Source organism: Mya arenaria, chromosome 15 (assembly GCF_026914265.1).
Source record: "Mya arenaria isolate MELC-2E11 chromosome 15, ASM2691426v1".
Lineage (NCBI taxonomy): Eukaryota > Metazoa > Mollusca > Bivalvia > Myida > Myidae > Mya > Mya arenaria.
In genome coordinates, this window is record NC_069136.1 from 19,815,848 (window position 1) to 19,838,578 (window position 22,731).

The 22,731-nt window shown below is 33.5% G+C and overlaps 1 protein-coding gene across 2 annotated transcripts; it reads left to right on the top strand.

Annotated features, from left to right (window-relative positions):
- The first annotated feature begins 826 nt into the window (after positions 1-826).
- LOC128220678 (uncharacterized) lies at positions 827-17,250 on the top strand. 2 transcript variants are annotated; one of them, XM_052929170.1, is made up of 5 exons: positions 827-887; positions 7,839-7,976; positions 9,310-9,900; positions 10,353-10,541; positions 12,290-17,250. In XM_052929170.1, the coding sequence occupies exons 2-5, from the start codon at positions 7,916-7,918 to the stop codon at positions 12,505-12,507; spliced, it is 1,059 nt and encodes a 352-aa protein (XP_052785130.1). In that variant the 5' UTR covers positions 827-887; positions 7,839-7,915; the 3' UTR covers positions 12,508-17,250. The 2 variants fall into 2 exon arrangements, with proteins under 2 accessions (XP_052785130.1, XP_052785129.1); XM_052929169.1 differs by having other exon boundaries at positions 837-887; positions 7,842-7,976.
- Positions 17,251-22,731: the final 5,481 nt, after the last annotated feature.

Genomic DNA, 22,731 nt, shown 5'->3' on the forward strand with positions numbered 1-22,731 from the left:
TTAGCATTTAAACTTAAGTATTTGACCCTTGGGAACTTTACTTAATTATATATGCAATAATACACTTCAATGACAATCAGTTATAACTAAGCAATTCAAAAGACTGGGTTAGATACTCGAATGAATACTGTTTTTAAAATTTTACGAATTTCTCGATAGCTCAGTGGTAGAGTGTTCCCTTCGGGCGAAAGGTCGGTTCAAACCACGTACGCGACAAACCAAAGGACGTAAAACTTGCCAGTGCCAGTTGCTCCCTTCGAAAATGATATACTCAGTTCAGGTTCAACCCATGAGAAGTGTATACCGTGTATACAGGGGCGGCTCCAGGAATCTACGTTAGAGGGGCACAACATTTTGACGTGCGCCCCTACCTCAGAACCGAAAGTATATCTATATAGCATAAACTATGTACCATTTCGGAGTAGATATTGTTTAAACTTTCTTGAGGAGTATTTCACCCCACTACTGCAAAATATACTTTCGGTTCTAAGGGAGAGGAATGAATTTCAAGCTAACACCCCTAAGTTACGCCTCATATGCTGGTACTGCCCCTGGATAAGGCGTATATAAGATGTTGTGGAAGATGCCATTTTAATTTAAATAATGTTTATTAAGTTTGTATTTAAAAAGGTGATTTTCCAACATCAGTTAAGGCATTATCCAGAAATGTCATGAAGAAAGCAAAATGAAAATTAATGAAAAATTAGAATTTTATAAACCATTTAATGAAAGTATGTTAAGCCTGTAAGGGGATATCACTGTGTATGAGACTAGGATTTCACCCAGGTGGTATGTAACCATTTTGCTACTTTTACAAACAAATATAATTTTGTAAACAATAATAAAAAATCAGCGACATCAAAAGTAAAAGCAAGCCTTTGCGGAAGGTATGCACGATTTTAGATATAAAATACTTCAGATGCTTTGAAAACTATTTATAAGTTATGTTCGAGATTTAAGATGCAGGTTTTGGTTACCAGAACAAAACATGAATCAAATTATCACATAATTTCGCGAGCTGCATATAATTATACGAATTTCCAGATTGTTTGATTATTGATAGTCGTTCAGAAATAAAAGATGTATTTATAATGATTTGATTTAGTTTCACTTGAAATATATTACTTCGATATGTTGTTGTTATTTAAGGTTATCAATGTATTGAGTGTATTTACTGGGTTATTAAAAAAGAGTCTTATTAAATTAGCTTTTTAAATTAGATGCTTACAAGACTGATATGGATATAAAAAGTATTGATAAATAACATGATTTACCAAGCTCAATTTAAGTTTAACTCATCGAATGGCTATTTGACTTGCATGGTGGACCCAATACAAACATTCATGATTCAGCCTCGGCAGCCTTGTACAATAATGCACGTTTTACCTTTAACATTTGGATATTCATTTTTTTCCCTTAGGGCCAAAAGTCAACTGATTTATACCAATGTAAAATATATTCTTCGACTGTAACTTCACAAAATTTAACACTGCCAGGGTTCGAATTTAACTTTGAGGAGCACTCGCAAAATTTTGCGAGTGCTTTTTTGAGGCAACTCGCAAAATGAAAAATCAACTTGCAATTTTATTATTTGCTTTATTCCCTTATAATATTGTCTGATTTAAGTAGAAATTTACACCTAAGACATATTATAAATATTAAAACGTATCAATCTTGAGTAACTCAACTACTAGAACTTGTTGATGGCTTATTCTTTTTCGGGAGTACGGAAAGACTCATCAGATGCTAGCCACTTTTTTATTACAAAGCTGTCCAATAATTTGACATTATTCACTTTGTACAGATTTCATTAAGTCTATAAGTATTAAAAGTAATATTATTATAAATTAAAAAAAATGAAAAAAAACAAAAAAATTAATATAGCGAGGATGCTCTGGACCATGAAATATATCGATTGACGAAGTCTATTAACTTTGGCAGTTGGGCGGAAATATATCAAAGGTTGATGGGGTTTACATATAGTGCGCGAACGCGCTAAATTTAGCCAATGATTAAGCTAGGTGATTACGTCATTTGTATTCACTTTGTATTATACACGCCTCGGAAAGATTCGAGATAAAACTCGGCCTTGTCCGTATTTGTTCTATTTTTTAAAACTTACTAGAGCGTGACTCTGTACTGTCTTTTTTATACTGGTAGTGTAAACATGCCACTTATAGGGTGTTTACACTCGACTACGCAGCGGATTAAGTTCATATTTATTCTACTTTCCTTTTAACATTTTGTGGTCTAGAAAAAGCCACTCGCAGAATTTTGCGAGCTTGAATAAAAGTCACTCGCAATTTGCAAATGTCGCTCGCATTTTGCGAGTATGCGAGTCTAAATTCGAACCCTGCCTGCATTGTAAAAAAAACCCACAAAAGTTACACATAAATTATTTTAAGCCAATACCTTTGTCTTATTACACACTGTTTCATGAAACACTTATTCACATCGGCTTCTGTCAGAAAAAAGCATCGCCATTTTGGAACTATGTAGCAGGTGCGCGTTATCTAACCACTCGATACACTTAGTGCTGGGATCTGTCAGTCTTGGCTAGGAAAACAACAAGTGGAATATTGATGCATAGAGGCGCCAAATCAAAAAGCGTCAAAGACTCTGAAATGGCTGTTTATATGGGCTAGCTTTGTGCCAGCACGAGTTAACAATCTGAACATGACTTAAACTCTGTACCATTTCTTATAGAATTAGAACGAGATAAAGAAATTGATCTGTGATTTATATGCAAATGCTTTATCATTTAATATCTGACATCATAAAATATCTGACATCTTCAGGGGCAGATGCAGGATTTAACTGTGGAGGGGGTAGGGCATAATTAAGAAAAACCTTTTGACTTGCGCCCTTCCCCCAGAACCAAAATTTATTTGATTAAAAGTGTTAGCAGGAAGGTTTAGAGGTAATCCTTTAAGAAAATTTCTAGTTGAAAATGGTGCATTTTGGGCATATAATCAGTGGTCCAAATTAACACAAGCCTGCATGCCCTGCACTGTTAAAAAGTCATCCGGGCTTGCTCAAATTCTATTTTATATAACAGGGCCTGTTAAAAAAATTGAAGCCAAGCAATAGTATAAGAATTCGGGCTTGATATTCCAAAAGCCAAATTTCGATGACTGTATATTATTACTTTTTTTTTCTCCTATAGTAAAATAAAAAAGTGGACAATTTAATGGGGGACGCTGCACAGTGCACCTGGATCTGCTAGTGATCTTTAAAGTTAAATCCTGCAATTAAACATTCATATACTAAAATTCAACTTAAAAGCTGCACTCTCACAGATTGAACGTTTTGGCATTTTTTTTCTTGGAACGAGCCAATTTTTGCGAAAATCCATGGAAACCAGTTATATAGGACTGCTGATAAAAAATCAGTTCGCAGATTTTTATATTTAAGTTCAAAAATTGATGTTTTGTGCATTTTGCTTAAACCTTTAGTAACGCCATAAAAAATTAATTTTCGAACAGAAATATGAAAATCTACGATCTGATTTTTTGTAAGCAATCCTTTATCGTTGGTTTGCAGATATTTACGCAAAAATTTGCTCTTTCCAAGACAAAAAATAAAAAAGTTGTAAAAATGGTATATCTGTGAGAGTGCAGCTTTAAAAGCTTTTTTAACCTAACAATTTAAGGGAAGTAATAGTATTAAGGCAGGCAAAAGAAAACAAAACACTAATATGTAAATGTAGGTCAATTTGTCATATCTCTCAGATTATACACACATATTGTCAGGTTCTATTAAAGTGATACTCATATTTAGAATTAATATAACAAACATAAATTTTGAGTGAAAAACCTTTAACATCTTACTAAATAATGCAAATATAGAAGGCATTAATTATCAATAACAATACTGCAACCGTGTAACCGCTGAAAACGCACATATATTAAAATACTGGTGGGTGCTAAAATATTTAAGCTTATCAACAATTGTTTCAGATGGTAGAAATACTGTGTTTTCTGCACCTTTCAAATTAAACATGGTATATTTCATAAGAATCATCCTTACTGATACTTATTTATCCGTTTTGGAAAATTAAAACAATTGTACATGTATTAATTATGGTACTGCTTATTTGGGAGTAAGAGTGCAACTTTAAGGTTTCATAGTTACATGTAGTTATATATTGATTTAGTTGAGCACTTTTATCCTGATGTTTTTTATGCCCCCACAAAGTGGCGGCATATAGGGTTGCCCTTGTCCGTACGTACGTACGTACGTACGTCTGTCTGTCTGTCTGTCTGTACGTACGTACGTCCCGAAGATTGTTTCCGATCTAATTCTTGAAAACCGTTTGTCCAATCCTCACCAAACTTTAAACACATGTTTGTGACCATAATATCTTGATCAAGTTCGATAGTCATGGAAATCGCTTTAGTCATTTAGGAGTTACGGCCCTTTTTTGCCAAAAATACTTCAAAAATATGTTTCCGATCTAATTCTTGAAAACCGTTTGTCCAATCCTCACCAAACTTTAAACACATGTTTGTGACCATAATATCTTGATCAAGTTCGATAGTCATGGAAATCGCTTTAGTCATTTAGGAGTTACGGCCCTTTTTTGCCAAAAATACTTCAAAAATATGTTTCCGATCTAATTCTTGAAAACCGTTTGTCCAATCCTCACCAAACTTTAAACACATGTTTGTGACCATAATATCTTGATCAAGTTCGATAGTCATGGAAATCGCTTTAGTCATTTAGGAGTTACGGCCCTTTTTTGCCAAAAATACTTCAAAAATATATGTTTCCAATCTAATTCTTGAAAAGTATGTGTCCAATCCTCACCAAACTTTACATACATGATTGTGACCATAATATCTTGATCAAGTTCGATAGCCATGGAAATCGCTTTAATCATTTAGGAGTTAGGGTCCTTTATTTCCCAACAATACTTAAAAAATATCATCTCGATGTAAATGAGATGTGGATCCAACAAGTTTTTTCCTGTCTGAATGGCGCCATATAACCTATACAGTCTTGCGATGCCGTAAAACCCAACTCAACTCAACTTATCCTATATGTGCAGATTATCCTGAATAATCATTATGGCTTATTTTCTGTGACAAAAAATCAAAGTGGGGGCATCCGTGTCCTATGGACACATTTCTAGTTCTGGGTTAAAAAGCCATTTCTATCCCAAATTTTTGCATTCAAGATGGCAGATTTGAACTGATATAATGTTTGCTGTTTTATCACAGACAATTTTCTGTAGTTTGAAAGTTGTGCTTTCAATAAATGGTAAGGTCACTGGAATTAAATGAGGCTGAGGCTCAATTCAACTTTTGACATGACAAGTCCATTGTTTTGGTTTGTAACAAAATTGAACTCATTCAGACACGTTGGTCAAATTTGGGCTACATAAAAAATAATAAACACAGCCAGGGCATTTTCTGTCTAAATTAGAAAAACAACCTTACACAAAATGGGAATTTATTTCGTAACACAAGTAAAAAATAATCTACCATGCATAAGCTATAAATTATTGCATTTTTAGAATGGTAAAAAATCTTGAAAGGCCTAATGGTGAAAGTGAGGAAACATTCTACAATGCAACTCAAAACCAAAATGCACTTCATTCACTCAAATGAACAGTTACAGGAACCTTTCAGTCTACATACAGATTACATGTGACAAGAATGGCATGCTCGATTTCTGCCACATATGAATTGATTATCATGCGCTATTTTTTAGTGTGCTACTTATGTCATTTTAACAAAATGTTTTATAAAAAAAATGTGAAAAATTGTTGAAAATTTTGCAATTTTGTTGCAAATTGTGACAAAGGTGATCACCAGCGGAAACCCAGATTCACAAAAGCTGGGAGGAATAGACAAGTTGTTGTTAAAAGATGCAAAATGATTCAAACCTGATGTCAACATTTATTAATTAATAGGAATTTATTTTGCAAGCCTTCGAAAAGATAGGTATATTGCTTTGCACATGTCTGTCGGTTGGTTGGTAGACCAAAGCTTGTCCAAGTGATAACACAAAATTTCCTGGACCTACATGTATGGTCATCAAACTTGACATGAAGGTTGGGCCTGACCAGTAGATAACCCCTATTGCTTTTAGGGGTCATCGGGTCAAAGTACAGTATAAGGTCACAGTGAACTTGGAGATCAGTCCTGACCAGTAGATGACCCCTATTGATTTGAGAGGTCATCAGGTCAAGATCACAGTGATCTTGGATGCAAACTAGACAATACCTGGCCCTATGGTTATCAAACTTTACATGAAGGTTGGGCCTTACCAGTAGATGACCCCTATTGATTTAGGGGTCATTGGTCAAAGTTCAAGGTCACAGTGACCTTTAACATGAAAAGGTTGACAAAGCTTTTCAGAGTTGTATCTCATCAATGCCTGGACCTATGGTCATCAGACTTTAGATGGGGGCTGGGCCTGACCAGTAGATGACGCTATTGATTTAAGGGGTCATCAGTTCAAAAGTCAAGGTAACAGTGTTACAACTTGACAATGCTTGCACTCATGGCCCTCAAACTTGACATTGTGGATGGGGGTGGCCACTAGATGACTCTTACGGATTTTGAGGTCATAGAAACAAAGGTCAATGTCACAACTTATATTGGTCATTAAAATTTATGTCATATTTACTTACTGTATTCCATGCTGTTAAGAGGACACATGTTTATCTGCAAATATCAATCATCATGGAAACATGATTAAAAACTGCATTTACTATCCTCACAATTTGAATGGTCATAATCTTAAAACTGCCTCAAAGGCATCCACTGTCTATGACAAATCAGCTGTCATTTCAGTCCATGCATATTTCATTCAATTGTCCAAATATTCCTGACAACATGGCGCTCAGAGGGGCATAAGGTTTGACAAACATCTCTTGTTAATATTATGTTTCAATATTCATTGTTGGTGTGCCAAAACTGCAGTTTGTTGCTTTTGGGTAAACACATGGCTTAAAGTGCAATTTATCTGTTCTTAATATTGTTCTATCGTGCAACAATTGCTGGCTTTGGGCAATATTGCCTGATTGGGCAAGATTCACTGTGCAGTATTTTGCCAGAAAAAGTAATTTTCCCCAGTTTTCAAGAAAAAATCCAAACTTTCAGCTTATTACATATTGATTTGATCTTCTAAACATCTCTGAAGTTAAATACTTACTTAGTATACTTGTATATTTATATAGCTTCATCGGTTATCATTTGTACAAATGTCTATTTAACACCAGCAGGATGCATTTTATACTGTGAATATGTGAATTTTGTAAGTTTGTAAAGGATTCTTTTTACTGTCCTTATTTTATCCCAATTTATATTGATCTCTATTTCCAAATTTTACTGATACCAGACCTATTCCCAGTACAGCTGTCTGAGTGTCATTTATACATGTTTGCTCAAATTGATTTTGTCTAAAATGGTTTCTGTTAAGAGGATAAGTTGATTCCTTCTTAAAGCTGCACTCTCACTGATTTGTTTTTGATTTTTTGTCTTTGAATGAGCCAATTTTTGCACAAATATCTGTAAACCAGTGATGTAAGACTGTTCAATCTGTTGATCACAAAAAGCATAATAACATTAAAAAAATATGTTTTATTGCTAATTTAGCGTTACTTAAGCGCTTTAAAAAAATGAAATATTCGGCAGTTTACCAAACAATTGATATCTGTTCTATTGTGAGTTATCTTATATGACTGAATTGAAGGCATTGGTACCAAAATCAGCTGATTCTGAGACAACAAAATAAAAAAGGTTATAACTGTCAATTTGTGAGAGTGCAGCTTTAAGAACTCCGAAACAAATTGCAAATTAACATACTAAATGAATATTGTATTTCAGCAGTGGAGATCAGTATGATTTGGACAAGAACAAATTTTCAAGGAGTTTCCATTCGTTGAATTGCAGTCTCAAAAAGAATGCTATTATGCTTGGGCAATATGGACTTGTGTTTGAAGATATTCTTCTACATACTTATTGGTAAGAACTTTTTCTGATGATAATGAAGTGAAACAATTGGAATGTTTCCATTTAAAGTTTATTCTTCATTTGTTTGTTTATATAAAGCACTTGATGATCTTCTACACATTGATTGGTAAGAATTTTTTCTGATGACAATGAGGCTGTATTATTAAAATGGTTAAAATTTAATTTTAGATTTTATTTGTTTGTATAAGAAAAACATTAACATAACCTATTTGATGAATTTCCGGACAGTTGTCTTGTCTCCCATAGGACATTTAGGCAGAATCATAATAATAATATACATATATACATGTACATGTAAGCTACAGTTGTATTATAGGAGTTTTTGCAAAATCTTGTGTGATGTACATGTATCTTCAAAACAAAAGTAAAAGCAGTTCCTCTCCTTAATTGGGCAGTATTCATAAAACTTTTTAAGTCATTTCCTTTAAACTTAAGTCACTTTTTAAACTTAGTCACTTTCCTAATTTTAGTATCTCTTTAGTAATATGAAATAAAAAATAAAGAATTTCCAAAATACATTATTTTCATTTATCTTTAAAAAAACATTCTAAAATGTTAAAAACACTTATACATTTCTTTTATTTTGACCATGAAAAATTTAAGAAATCAACTTAAGTTAGGTAATGACTTAAGATGCTTTATTAATACGGCCCCTGAACTTCATAGGAATGTTTATCAACATGGGAAATTTTGCACCTGCGATTTGTGGGTTTGTCATGAAAAGGGTATGGCCCTTATTTGTAAGAAATGGACTCAAAAATCTTCAAGCGACAAAACAATGGCAAAATCATGATGCGGTTTATAGTGAACTTTCTTATGTTTAAAACACAACCTGACCTAGTGGTAAAGCCATCTGCATGCAGAGTGGAAGGTTGAGGGTTCAATCCCTCATGGCCGTGTCATACTGAAAGACATTAAAAGTTGGAACAAGCTCCCTTGCCTCAGGCACTGGGTATTTAAAGAGAAGTGCTTAGAAAAGAGGTTTAATAATTCAGGAGAGTTGTACCCCGTGTATCTGTGCTTTACACCATGCACTTAAAAGAACCAAGGAGTCTCTTCAACAAGAGCCATGGTATCACACCCAGACTTCCTTGTATCCCAACACTGTCTCCTCTCTCTCTCTCTCTCTCGTGGGCTGTCCCTTCAGACTTAACAAAGGGCCCTGTTGTCGGTTGAGATGAGTGCTTGCAATTTCACAGGTTATCCTTGACTGCAATGTCTTAAGAAATACATACAACATTTCACGCTGCCTGTGCACAGGGGAAAATTGGGGTATTCATCAATTCTGTGGTAGTTCTAATTTGATTTATGTTTATTATTGCAGTGACTGGTTCAGGTGAATCTATGGATCAGACTTCAGTGACAGAATCTACCCAGCAATCAACTGATGTCCCTCAGCTTGATGGTACATCCAAGATACCAAACAAAGACAATCTGTCTCCTCTATCAGACAAAAACAATGACACAGATTCAGACAAAACACTGAGTACAAGTTCACCTGACAGCATTAATTCTGAACCAGACAATTCAAACAATAGCACCAATGATGTGGATGCGGATCCAATTGTAACTACAGCTCCCTCTGTTATAGATAAAGCCAACACTGATTCCAATGCAAACCAAACAGACAATCAATCTATTTCTTCAGAAGCACCAAACACTACCACTCTGGTAGACTTCACAACCCAAAAAGTCACCACTACTGATCAGCATTCAACCACAACTCTTGCTTCCATTGTTCGCAGTAGAAAATGGATGGACTATTTCTTACATGCGCACCACTTTGATGGACAGTACATTTATGATGGGATGGTTTACTTCTTCAAATTCCTTGTGCAGTACATGAGCCCCACTGATCCAGACTATTTAGTTGTGTCGTTTCAAGATGAAGATGGTGCTTACCTTGAAATGAATGGTAAATATGTTTCGCATTACTTTTGTTCAAATGAATCTACTTTTGCTGGTTCAGCATACATACCCTGAGAAATTTTATTTGATTTCTGACGCTTGAAAAATCATGGCAGATTTACATGCAGGGGACAGAAGCGAACCTTTTTTTCTTTTTTTTTCTTAGCTGGTACATATACTTGTGGATGTAGATTAAATCTGTTTACAATGATTTAGACCATTTGGAAAAATGGCTGTAGGGTAATTGAGTTCATTAAAGTTTGTATCGAATGACATTGAATGGGATATTATATTTATATTGAAGGTATGAATTCTTTGTTTTAGATTACATAATGCATTGCTATATAGGATGTACAATTCTAACGCTGTTAATTTAACATGTTATGTCATAAGTCATATGAAAAAAGTATAATTAAATTATTTTATATAATGATGTCAAATATAATTACTCTTTTGCAGGCACATCAAGAGAAGGAAATGGGATTGTATTCAAGCTTATCAGAAAGTATAAGACCAGTCTACATTTCCCCCTGTACATGCCCTTTGAGTTTACTGGCTTCATGGTGGATTATGGCAGTGGGGTATTCTTCTCTGGAAATGTGACTAAGCCGGAAAATAGTTCGTTTGGATGGATAAAAATGAACAAAGGTTACCAATTGTGTACTTATTAAAGGGAATAGACACCAGATGGTCCCAAAATAGGGAAACACAGTATTTCCTCAAAACAAGCCTATAATTGTCAATACTAACTCGTTGGAGGCTGATTATACATCATTATACATGATTAAAATCATTATGCAGTAATCATGATGGTGTCTCATCTGAGTTTCCCTGTTTAGAAATAGCACAAAATAGTTTCCCAGTTTAAATCAGAACTGTTTAAGAGTACAGATAAATATACTGACCCTATTTTTAAATTTACTTGGATTTACATGGTAGACAAACCCAGTAAATTTTGAATTAAATAAGTGCATAAAAAACCAATAAAAATTGAAGTGTCATAAGCGATTTGATACATTACGAAGTAAGATTCAATGTATCAATTTTAATGTAAGTTTTTGACAATTTACTTTTTTTTGCAATTGTATCATCTGGTGTCTTGTCCCTTTAAAGTTACATGAAATGTATTACTATATTTTGAATGATAAAAATGAAATGGTTCTATTTGTTTCATTGTTTTAAATCACTTAGATCCATTTCTCTTCACCCTGCGATTTCATCTTGTGATAGAATTTCAAATACATTAATTTAGTGGTATTTGAACAAAAGAAAAACATGTTTTTTTTCAGTAGATGGCTCTTTTATGCTTTGTTGTTTATTTAATGTGTTCGAGACAGTCTTACCTGGGTTTTGTTTGGGTATTTCAAGAAGTATTTACAGTATGAATGATTCAGAATGATTTTTTTATGCATTTTAGCCCTCAAAAATCAGATAATATACATCTGTTAAATTGCCATACAATTGTATATGATGTCTTTTAAAGGAAAGAAGAGTAGTGTGTTGTCCAATAAAACGGCTCTATATCAAATTTGTCAATACATTGATTTCATTGGATTAGCAGTCAGCAGTTATTGATCATAATCAGGTGAACTTGTATCATATACATACATGTATGTATATAAACAGAGGCTGGTCGGCTTTGTGGTATTTCACACAATTGTTGACCACTAAAAATGTAGTGTACTAAGTGTATATGCTTATGTGTCACACCAATCTATTTATTTTAGTACATATTAACAACCTTTGTGGATTACATTATATAATACTTTATGTGTTATAGCTTTCTTATATTTGCAAAAGTATGAATATCAAGATGAAAGCGAATACCATGCCAAATTATCTTTTGGTTTTGTCTAGCACTCTATTAACTAGTATGATATATCATATCCAAAAGATGGCAGCCTCAGTTGAATTGAACTGTAATATGATATATCATATCTCAAGGTGTTACTTGACATCAAAGAATTATTGGTCGAAAGTTTGCCTTATGGTTAAATTGAACTATTATATGATATACATGTATCACGTCTCAAGGTGTCACTTGACATCTCAGAGTTATTGGTCGAAAGTTGGCACTTTGGTTAAATTGAACTATTATATGATATACATGTATCATATCTCAAGTTGTCACTTGACATCACAGAGTTATTGGTCGAAAGTTGGCACTTTGGTTAAATTGAACTATTATATGATATACATGTATCATATCTCAAGGTGTCTCTTGACATCACAGAGTTATTGGTCGAAAGTTGGATTCAGCCTTGGATGAATTGCTATCAGAATGAATAAAACAGTTACTTTAACAATTTGTGTATAACTCATATTCTCCCAAATATCCTTTTGGCTCAAAATCGTATAGTGTCACAAATGTAATCTAGATATCTTTATGATTTCAGGCCTGGGAAAGGTTATAACTGGCGAGGAGGCTGGAACCAGAACCGCCATTATCATTATTATCCCAACCACTGTGGCCTTCTTGGGGATCTGCGGAACCATTGCGCTCATATGCTGGGCCTCAAAGAAGGGCTATCTGAGCGGTAGACATAAGTCTTACAGATTGTTTTCTAATACACAGGTCTCTTATGAGTCTGAAGCTGAGACCATACATATATGATTTTGTGTTTGGATGGGTTTTTATGAAAACTATGGTATACAATTTTGGAGATAATTTTGATTAGTTATCATGACATTTTTTTAACTAGTATATTTTTCTGTTCTTTTTTATGGTAAAAATGGTAAACATCTTTTTAAATTATATGTAGGTTTTATAACATACACATTTAATATTTTTGTTGTCAATATATGGTTATAATGGTAAACAGCTTTAATTTGTTGCTATAACATACTCATTTCTATATCATTTCATATTTTTCCAGTTGTTTATGGTAATAACAGTAAAACAACTTTTTTGATTAGTTATCATAACAAAACACATTTCTTGACCATTTCATATTTTTCTAGTTTCTTTTATGAAAATTTTGGTAACCAGCTTTTAATTAGTTATCATATAATACACATACACATATTTATTTACCATTTTGTAATTCCAGTTTTGTTACGGTGATAACGGTAAACAGCTTTTTAGCCCACCTTAGTCTTAGACTGAGGTTGAGCTATTGGGAATCGATGAATGTCTGTCGTCCATCCACACTTAATTGGTGAACACTTTAGTGGTTACATTTTTGCCTCAATTGTCATGAAATTTAGTCAGTATAATAATCCCAGTAATTACTCGGACGATTTCGAATATGGGCCACCTGGGATGAAAAACTAGGTCACATGACCCAAAAATAGAAAAATCTTGTTAACACTCTAGATGCTACTTTTTCAGTCTAAATTTGTCAGAAAGGTTGTTTCGTTGATTTCTAGGTCAAGTTTGAATATGGGTCATCTGGGGTCAAAAACTAGGTCACAGAGCCCAAATATAGAAACATCTTGTTAACACTCTAGAGGTAACATTTTCATCCCAAATATCCTGGAAATTTCTAAGAAAAATTGTTTCGATGATTTCTAGCTCAAGTTTGAATATGAGTCATCTGGTTTTCAAAAAATTAAGTCACAGAGCCCAAATATGAAAAACCATGTTAACATTCTAGAGGTTACATTTTCAGCCCCAATATTCTAAAACTAGGAATAAAACACTGCCAGGCTACTGACAAGTCTTGGAAGGGGTTTACAGGTCTGCGTATAGTTACGACTTCTATAAAAATTTCTTCAAATCCTGACCCTTGTGTCAAATTTATCCCCGCCCAAAAGTTTAGACTGTTTTACAGGTGAGCAATCTAGGGCCATCTGATGGCCCTCTTGTTTAATTAGTTATCATAACATACTCATTTCTTTATGGTTACATATATTTCTAGTGAGCAATTTAGAAAAAGAATATTATTTAATTAGGAAACACAACATTCACATTTTTCATGACTATTTTTTTCCATTTACATATCTAGAACATTATGGTTTTATCAATTTTAACTTGCACATTTATTTATCATTTTATATTTTTTTATTCAGAAATTTAGAAATGATGATTTTAATTAGTTATCATACAGTAATGTAGTATGCACACTTTCTAAGGGCTATTCCATTTAAACATAACCTTCGGGGGGGGGGGGGCACTTTTAAATTATGCCATTCCCTACAGAAGCAAATCTACTCTTTTGTGGTCCAAATTAGCAAAACACGACACCCAAGTACATTCTAGGAAAATAATTGCCTTCCCCCCATGGGTTCTATGTTTCACTGAAATAGCCCTAAGCATTTTATATGATTTCATTAAGATATGTAGAAATAGGATTGTATTTAGTTAAAGTAACATTCACATTTTTTACTGCTTTATATATTTTCTGAAATTGAGAAAGAGGAAGTTTACATAGCATGCACATTTCTTTACCATTTTATATGTTTTTATTGTTACATTTAGATAGAGGATTGTTATAAGACTTAGTGAACATAGCATGCACATTTCTTTCCACTTTCATATTTTTTCCATTTCGAAATTGAAAATTGTTTACTTGTAGATCTGAAATATTGATGTATTTGTTAACATGTATGTGTTGTTTTGTTAAAACTGTATAATAACGTTAATATTTACCTTGCATAATATATTCAAAGTATTCAAATATAGATTTTAACATTTTTAGAAATGGAAAGTTAGCTCTGTTAAAATGTTATAAACGTTAAGCTTACTCATTTTTCAGCATTAGTTGTTTGATTATGATATAGAAATTGTTCCATTTGTCATGTAATTTTACATTTAAGGTTAGTACTTTCTGTTTTGGGGTTCAAAGGTAAAGGTCACGTTTAAAAGCCTGATGAAAACTTACCTCGCAATACCTCAAGAACGGTTAGCCCTCGGACCACCAAACTTCTGTAGTAGGCTGCCATACCCCTATCGATTATAGGGTCAAAATATCAAAAGCCACTGTCAGCAGTTTGATGAAATTTTATCTGCACGATAACTCAAGAACGGTTTAACCTAGGACCTTAAAACTTCTGTAGTAGGCTGCAATACCCCTATAGATTTTAGGGTCAAAAGTTCAAAGGCCACTGTCGACAGTTTTTATTTACAACTGTCTGCTCAATTACTCAAGATGGTTTGACATAAAATTATCAAACTTTTGTGGTAGGTTGCACTTGACCAGCCAATGACCCCAATGAACTTGAAGGTCAGATGGTCAAGGTTACGGTAAACAGTCTTATGCAAATCTTTCCACGGCTCTTAAGTTAAAAATATATGTCTTCACTTTTGTTATTAATTAATTCATTGCTTCTTAGAACACCCATATTTAATCAGCCACATTATACTGACAAAGAGGAGGTTAAGGGACATACTTGTTGACAAACTATGGCTTTAGTAAGGTTATCAAACAATGAACATAATTGACCTCTTGTGTGTTGAATGTTTTAATTTTTCTACGTTTTGATTGCCATAACGAAACAGAAAATATGTGATGTATTCTCATAGTATTGGTATCGAACAGATACCGGATTAGGACATCATTGAATACAATTTAATATGCGTTTTTATATATTTGTTAGTGCAATATGTGTTATAATAGTGTTTTATGTGATATTGGTGCAGTATTTTACAGTTATGTAATCTCATTTCATCCATATTTTTATTCCATTAAGGACACACATTATTCTTGTGAGTTTGAATAAGGTGTAAAACACATTGCATAACTACTTTAAATGTATGTAAGATTGACCAGTTTCGATATTGGTAAGTTTTACCAGCCATAGACAATGGGCTTAATAATCTATACACCTTCAGCTATTTAATATGCCAGTGCTCCAGCCAGGATTTGAAAAGGGCACTTTTGATACACATTGAATGAGCCTTTATGGGGCATTTGTAATGGCCAAGTTCAATTCTTATTATTTATTTGTCGTAACTACTGTCAATACTAATAAATTGATATGAAAGCCTCAACGGTTATTTTTACATAAGTGTCAAAGTTATGTATATTTATTATTTGTGTACTTATTTCTGAAAATTTACTTGACAATATGTCCAATTAATATCAAATATAGTTCATTATCATCAAAGAGGACTTGTTAAACAAATGGGGACAGTGGCGCATGCACAGTGGCGTAAAGCCAAAAGGCTGCAGGGTGCTGGAAAGGGGCAGCAGGGCACTCCCCCCCTGCATTTTAGGCCTAGCTGGAACACTGATATGGCCATGTCTTAGAACTTTGTTTGATTTCAAACTAGTTAGAAGATTGTCTTATCAATTTGTTGATCAAAGATGTCTACTTAGCATAATTCAAATGTCCAATATGAAACTGAAAATGTATTTTGCCAGTATATATCATCAATATTCATATGTGTTATGTTCATAGTATTGTTACATTCCATATCAACTACACATGTACATACATTCCAATGACAGTGTCATTCTGTTTGGCACCTTAAAGCTGCGCTCTCACAGATTGACATTTTTGACATTTTTTGTCTCAGAATCAGATTTTCAGGCATCAATGCCTTCAATTCAATAAGATAAGATAACCCATTATAGAACTAGTCTCAATTGTTAGAAACACACCCGATATGTTTGTTCAGTGTTAATAACGCTTTTAGAAGTAAAACCTCAATTTTCCACCTAAAATATGAAAAACTGTGATTTAGCTTTAGTCAGCTTTTTCAGACAATTTCTTAAAGTTGCACTCTTACAGATTGAATGTTTTGACAACTTTTTTATTTTTTGTCTTGGAACGAGCCAATTTTTGCAAAAATGCATGGAAACTAGTTATATAAGACTGCTGACAAAAAAAAAATCACAGATTTTTACATTTTAGTTAAAAAATTGATGTATTATGCATTTTTCTTAAACCGTTAGTAACGGTTTAAGCCATAAATCATTAACTTTCGAAATAAGGAAATATGAAAATCTCTGATCTGATTTTTTGTCAACAATGTATTTTCATTGGTTTGCAGATATTTACACAAAAATCTGCTCTTTTCAAGACAAAAAATAAAAAGTTGTAAAAAACGGTACATCTGTGAGAGTGCTGCTTTAAAATTTGGCTCAATCCAAGACAAAAAAAAAAAAAAAAAAAAAATGTCAAACGGTCTATCTTTGAGAGTGCAGCTTTAAATGCAATGTTTAAACAGCTTTATGTTGATCACATATTCAATTATAATTTATTTTAAACAGTTGTTGTTATGGAGATGGACAGCATTAATCAAATCATCTCTTATTAATTAATTTTTTAAACTTGTCTTGTAGTTTGATTGTTTTTAGAAATATACCATTCGGGATTAGCGGTTGTGAACACACATTTTACTATATAATCTTACATTTCCATTCATTCTTTGTTGTACAGTATTTATTTTGTGATATGAATAAACTGAGTTTATGTATTTTTTCGTCTATCATTTCCACCCACTGATTACTTTACTGATTCTTCTTCCACTCGCCCACAAGTTAGCCTTAAAAACTGCTGCCCTAAGACTGCTGACAAAAAAAATCAGATCGCAGGTTTTCACATTTACATGTATGTGCAAAAATTGATGTTTTATGCATTTTTAGCTCTACTGGCCAAAGGTACGTAGTATGTGCATCCGTGCGTCCGTGCGGTCGTGCGTCTGTAAACAATTCCTTGTTAACACGATACAGCCTTCATTTTTGATTGTATCTCGATGAAACTTGTACAGTATTTACATAGAACCGCCCATGCATGCCTAGATTGTGGGCATTAGTTGTATAAAAAATGTTATTGTGTAAACAATTGCTTGTTAACACGATACAGTCTTCAGTTCTGATTGTATGTCGATGAAACTTGTACAGTATTTGGATATCTATTAGAGCTCGGTTCCTTTCGAAAACCAGCTAGATCTGCCCATGCATGCCTAGATTATGGGCCTTGAAATTATTAGATTATGGGCCTTGATAGTATAAAAAAATGCTGATGTGTAAAAATACTTGCTAATACAGTCTTCAGTTTTGGTTGTATCTCGATGAAACTTGTACAGTATTTGATATCCATAAGAGGCTGGTTCTTTTCGAAAACAGCGATGTTGACCACACAAACCCAGCCAGTAGAGCATAGGGCCTCTTGTTTTCGTCTTGGAATGCCCCAACTTTTGCGTAAATATCTTACAACCAGTGATATAGACTGCTGACAAAATATCAGATCGAAGAGAAAAAAAATCCGTTCGAAAATTATCCGGGCGCTAAAAGCGTTATTAACGCGTTAAGAAAAATGCATAAAACATGCATTTTTTCACTTTAAAATTTATATGAAATCATGCAATCTGATATTTTGTCAACAGTCTCATGTAACTGCTTCCATGCTTTTCTACAAAATTGGCTCATTCCAAAAATAAAAATAAAATAAAAAAAGTTGTCAAAACGTTCAGTATGTTAGAGTACAGTTTGTAGTAGTATTCAAGCTAGATTAATAAAAATTGTTTTGATGAAAGAGGGCCAATATACTATTATGCACGTCATTTAATGTTTTTCGGTAGACAAAAATGTTGCTATAGCGTAATGGCTTGAATTTCATTATGATTAAATTTAATGAAAACCAGTATTGGTTCATTTGTTATTTTTATTAGCAGGATATCACCTATTTGCCCATAAAGGGTCACTCAGAGAACACATGTCGCAGCATGAAGGTTGTATACCACGAGGCACAAATATGTCAACATTCCTAGATAACTCGAATGTTCGAGAAATTATTATGAAACAATAGTTATAAATTAAAACTGTTATACAGTAATGCTTATGAAACCAACCTTGCATAAACCATTCATATGGAACAAAACTTATACAAGAATACTTTTTTATGAAGCACATTATTGAGCGTATAGGTACTATATCAGCTGACTATGCAAGAGAGGATTGGCAGTTAGACTGCAGGGGCACTGTTTGTTCGAGTCTGGAAACTAGTTATGTTCAACTTAAGACTTTGAGCTGTGTATCATAAATAGAATGTCACTTGTAAATCTTGTCATGGTGCATCGTGGTAAAAAAAACGATAAAGTTTAATTTATTGGTTCATAATGATCTTTAATTAGAACGCATTCCAATACAATGTTTTTTTTAATAGAATTCATGTTTATCAATGGAACGTGTGACTCTTTAACAAAAAATGAGTCCTACGGAGGTCAGTGTGACGTTTTGTATAGTCCCGTATAAGAAGTCCACCGAACGTACATTTATGTCAATTTGAAACTTATGTCTTCATGGTTAAATAAAAAAACATTTTTAAAACTCATCGCGTACTTTATTGCTACTAAATGTATTATTTTTTCCGAACCCTGCAATACCAATGTGTTAACCACCTTTAATTAATACTGTTCATTTGATATCTGCTGCGAGAATAGGGGCAATGTCATTCTAGTATTGCCAAAGGCATATCGCTGTGTTTTGCAACTGCTGTGTGTGACAAGCTTGATAGGCTTGACCGAGTCAAATAAAAACCTCCGGAGAAGTGACCCTCTAATTGATTGGTACAAAATTGCATTTTCCAGTAAATAACATTAAAACAATTCAACAATTATTAAATTGGCGGTGCATATTGTTTATATAAGTCAACCAGTAATACTTATAAGGGTGTTACCGCCCCATCCTTCCTCTCAGCATACATACATCATTATATAAATTTAGATATCTACTATCAACACTTACAACATATACTTACAACAACATAGGTCTGTCCTTGTCTAAAATACCGACTGTGTCTGTGACGTTTGCTGATCTAAATACACCAGAAATAGCATTTCAGCTATTATTGGATTTGCTCAATGAATCATTATCATTATATTCACATTTAAGAGATAAGACTCTATATAGTTTTAACTTCACCACACTGTATTCAGTTTAATGTTGAAAAATCTATTGACATATCTTCAAATTAATGTCAATTGGATCAGACGTCTACCTTTATGCTGCGTATGTGTGTATGATTCTGATCTTTTCTATTGTAATTGTTTTTGGACGTTGAATAATTTTTGTTTTCGACTGTTCGTATTATATCAGTTATTGCATTTTATTGATGCACTGCGTTTGCCAACTGTGTATGCATGTTATATTCAATAAAAGTTTGATGTTCAGGGTGACTTAATCCAAGACATTTATTAATGACGAATCCGCAACTTTCCAAATGTAGGCACTGTGACATGTGTAATTAAACAGAGACAAAGTGAACTGTTAGCATTTACAAAGGCCGCTGGTGAGTTTTGTTATTTATTCGGACAATGTAGCCTACCTGAGGTGACAGTGACCGGGCCATGGACCAGATGGAACCACATAAGGCCTATAAAAGAATAGCAATCCGAGCTACTGTCAGTTTGGAAACGTTCATTCAACCAAATGTAAGTGGTCTTTTTATATTTCTTGACTTTTATTTACGTTTTGTTTTAATTGCTGATGTACAAAAAAGATGTTTGAATGAAAATGATAATGAAAGTATGCATTGTTCAAATCAGATGTGTAATTTTTTAAATGCCTTTTTGTTTATATGTATTTCTAAACAATACATAATCAATTTCGTGAAAATAGTGTATTTATGAATTCCTGTATAAGATGTTCGAATTTAATCTAAACTTTTAATCGTAGATAAATAAACACACGATCCAGCGATCCACGAATTTTAGGCGACTGTATTGTGATAATTCTGCATACTACTCAGTACGAATAAAAACGAGTGTTCAAGTCAGACAACAGTATTAGGCGCCATTGTAGCATTTTCTTCTGTGCATTTATTCTAATACCAGTATGCTGGCCGCTAGTGTATTAAATCAGCTTTTTGCATAGTTCTTTGTTTAAAGATCTAGTTTGAAGGCCGCTGCTGTAGTAATTCTGATGTTCTTCGGTTTTTCAGTATGAAGGCCGCTGTAGTAGCAATTTATTTGTCTTTTCTATTTTTCAGATATTAGTATGAAGGCCGCTGTAGTAGCAATTTATTTGTGCTTTCTATATTTCAGACATCTGTATGAAGGCCGTTGTAGTTGCAATTTATTTGTGCTTTCTATTTTTCAGACATCAGTATGAAGGCCGCTGTAGTAGCAATTTCTTTGTGCTATCTATATTTCAGACATCAGTATGAAGGTCACTGTTACAGCAATTTAGTTGTGCTTTCTATTCTTTAGAGAACACTACGAAGGCAGCTATTGTAGCAATTTATTTGTGCTTTCTATGTTTCAGACATCAATATAAAGGCTGCTATTGTAGCTATTTATTTGTGCTTAGTATTTTTCAGAGATCAGTATGAAGACTGCTGATGTTGCAATTTAATTGTGCTCTTTTTCAGACATCAGTATGAAGACTGTAGTTGAAGCAATTAATCTGTTCTCTTGTTCAGATATCAGTATGGAGGCCGCTGTCGTAGCAATTTAATTGTGCTCTTTTTCAGACATCAATATGAAGGTTGCTGTTGTTGCAATTCAGTTGTGCTTTCTATTTTTCAGACATCAATATGAAGGCCGCTGTTGTAGCAATTCTGCTGTGCGCTCTTGCCATTTCAAGTGTTTACGGAGTCAGCACACGTACATTCACGTTCATTCTTAAAAGTTTCTGCATTTAATTAATCTTTTAGCCCTGACAACTTCATCGGTTCAGTACGCATACCTATAATTTATTATCAAGTGATGTTACTGCGCATTACGCCATCCTGCCAACTGTATTCTTGATTACCATTAGTGTTAATAACTTTACATATTTCAAAGCGTTTTGAATGTAAAAAAATGAGGGAAAACTTGTCTTATTGCTTTTAACAACATCATTTTAAAGAGTATATGTACAATACATTGCTGATTCTTTAAGCAATTGAAACATTTTATCTACAGCCGAAAGGAACGACAATGAAACGTAACGAGTTTAGGCCTGGAATTTACGTTCAAATAAGCATATGGTTTTTTTTTCAAATTTGTTCCTTATTTCATTTTGACAAAATATAACTCAATTTCAACTTTCAACATAATGACTCCTATGAAGTTTGATTCAAACTACTTCTGTATGTGTGTAAATGTATTTATTCGTTAGAGTTTAAGTTTAGAAAATGTCAAGGAAAGTACAAAAAATAACAATTTAAACATAATCGACTTTTAGGTCTAAGCCCTAGTATTAAACTTTAAGTTAAGAACAATGTGTAGGCAAGAAAAGAAATCAACATTTAAACATAACACAATTGATTTTAAGATCTAAGCTTTTGTATTTAAGGCGTACTTCGTCATATAAGCTAACGTATTTAACTCAGAACTACTAAGCTATCTGTTTGCTACCGAACATTAATTGACCTATAACCTTAACTCGTCATTGTCGGTAAAGTTCGACGACCTAAAGTTTTTATTTATTATATATTTGTTTATATATTATTTTATTTTACCTTATCTTATTTATCGTATTATATCTTTTTTACCTAACTATCAGGTGCTTTCGTTTTCAGAGTGCCTCTCAGCACCAAAGGAGCACGCAGTCTGCAAAGATTCTCTCAAGGTGCTGAAATGGACGTATGACCACTCGAAGAAGGCTTGTGTCAAAAAATGGGGCTGCTACGTAAGCTCAGCCAAAAACGTGTTCGGAACCGAGGCTGCGTGTAAAGTTGGTTGTCAGCTCTAGTGATTTGATGAGAAATTGTATTCTCATTAAATGAAATAAATTTGATAATTAGACGCGTTACACGTTTAAGTATTCGGATTGTATTCCTGTATATCACGCCCGTCCACCTTTCCGATCTTTTCAGTGGCAAGCACACGTCATGTGATTGCCTTTTATATAGCATCGTGCAAGTTAAGAAAAAAGTTGATATTTCCATCACTCTTAAATGCTCATCTATTAATACGATTGGAACATTTCGGCCATTTTCCATCAAAAACAACCTCGGATGTATA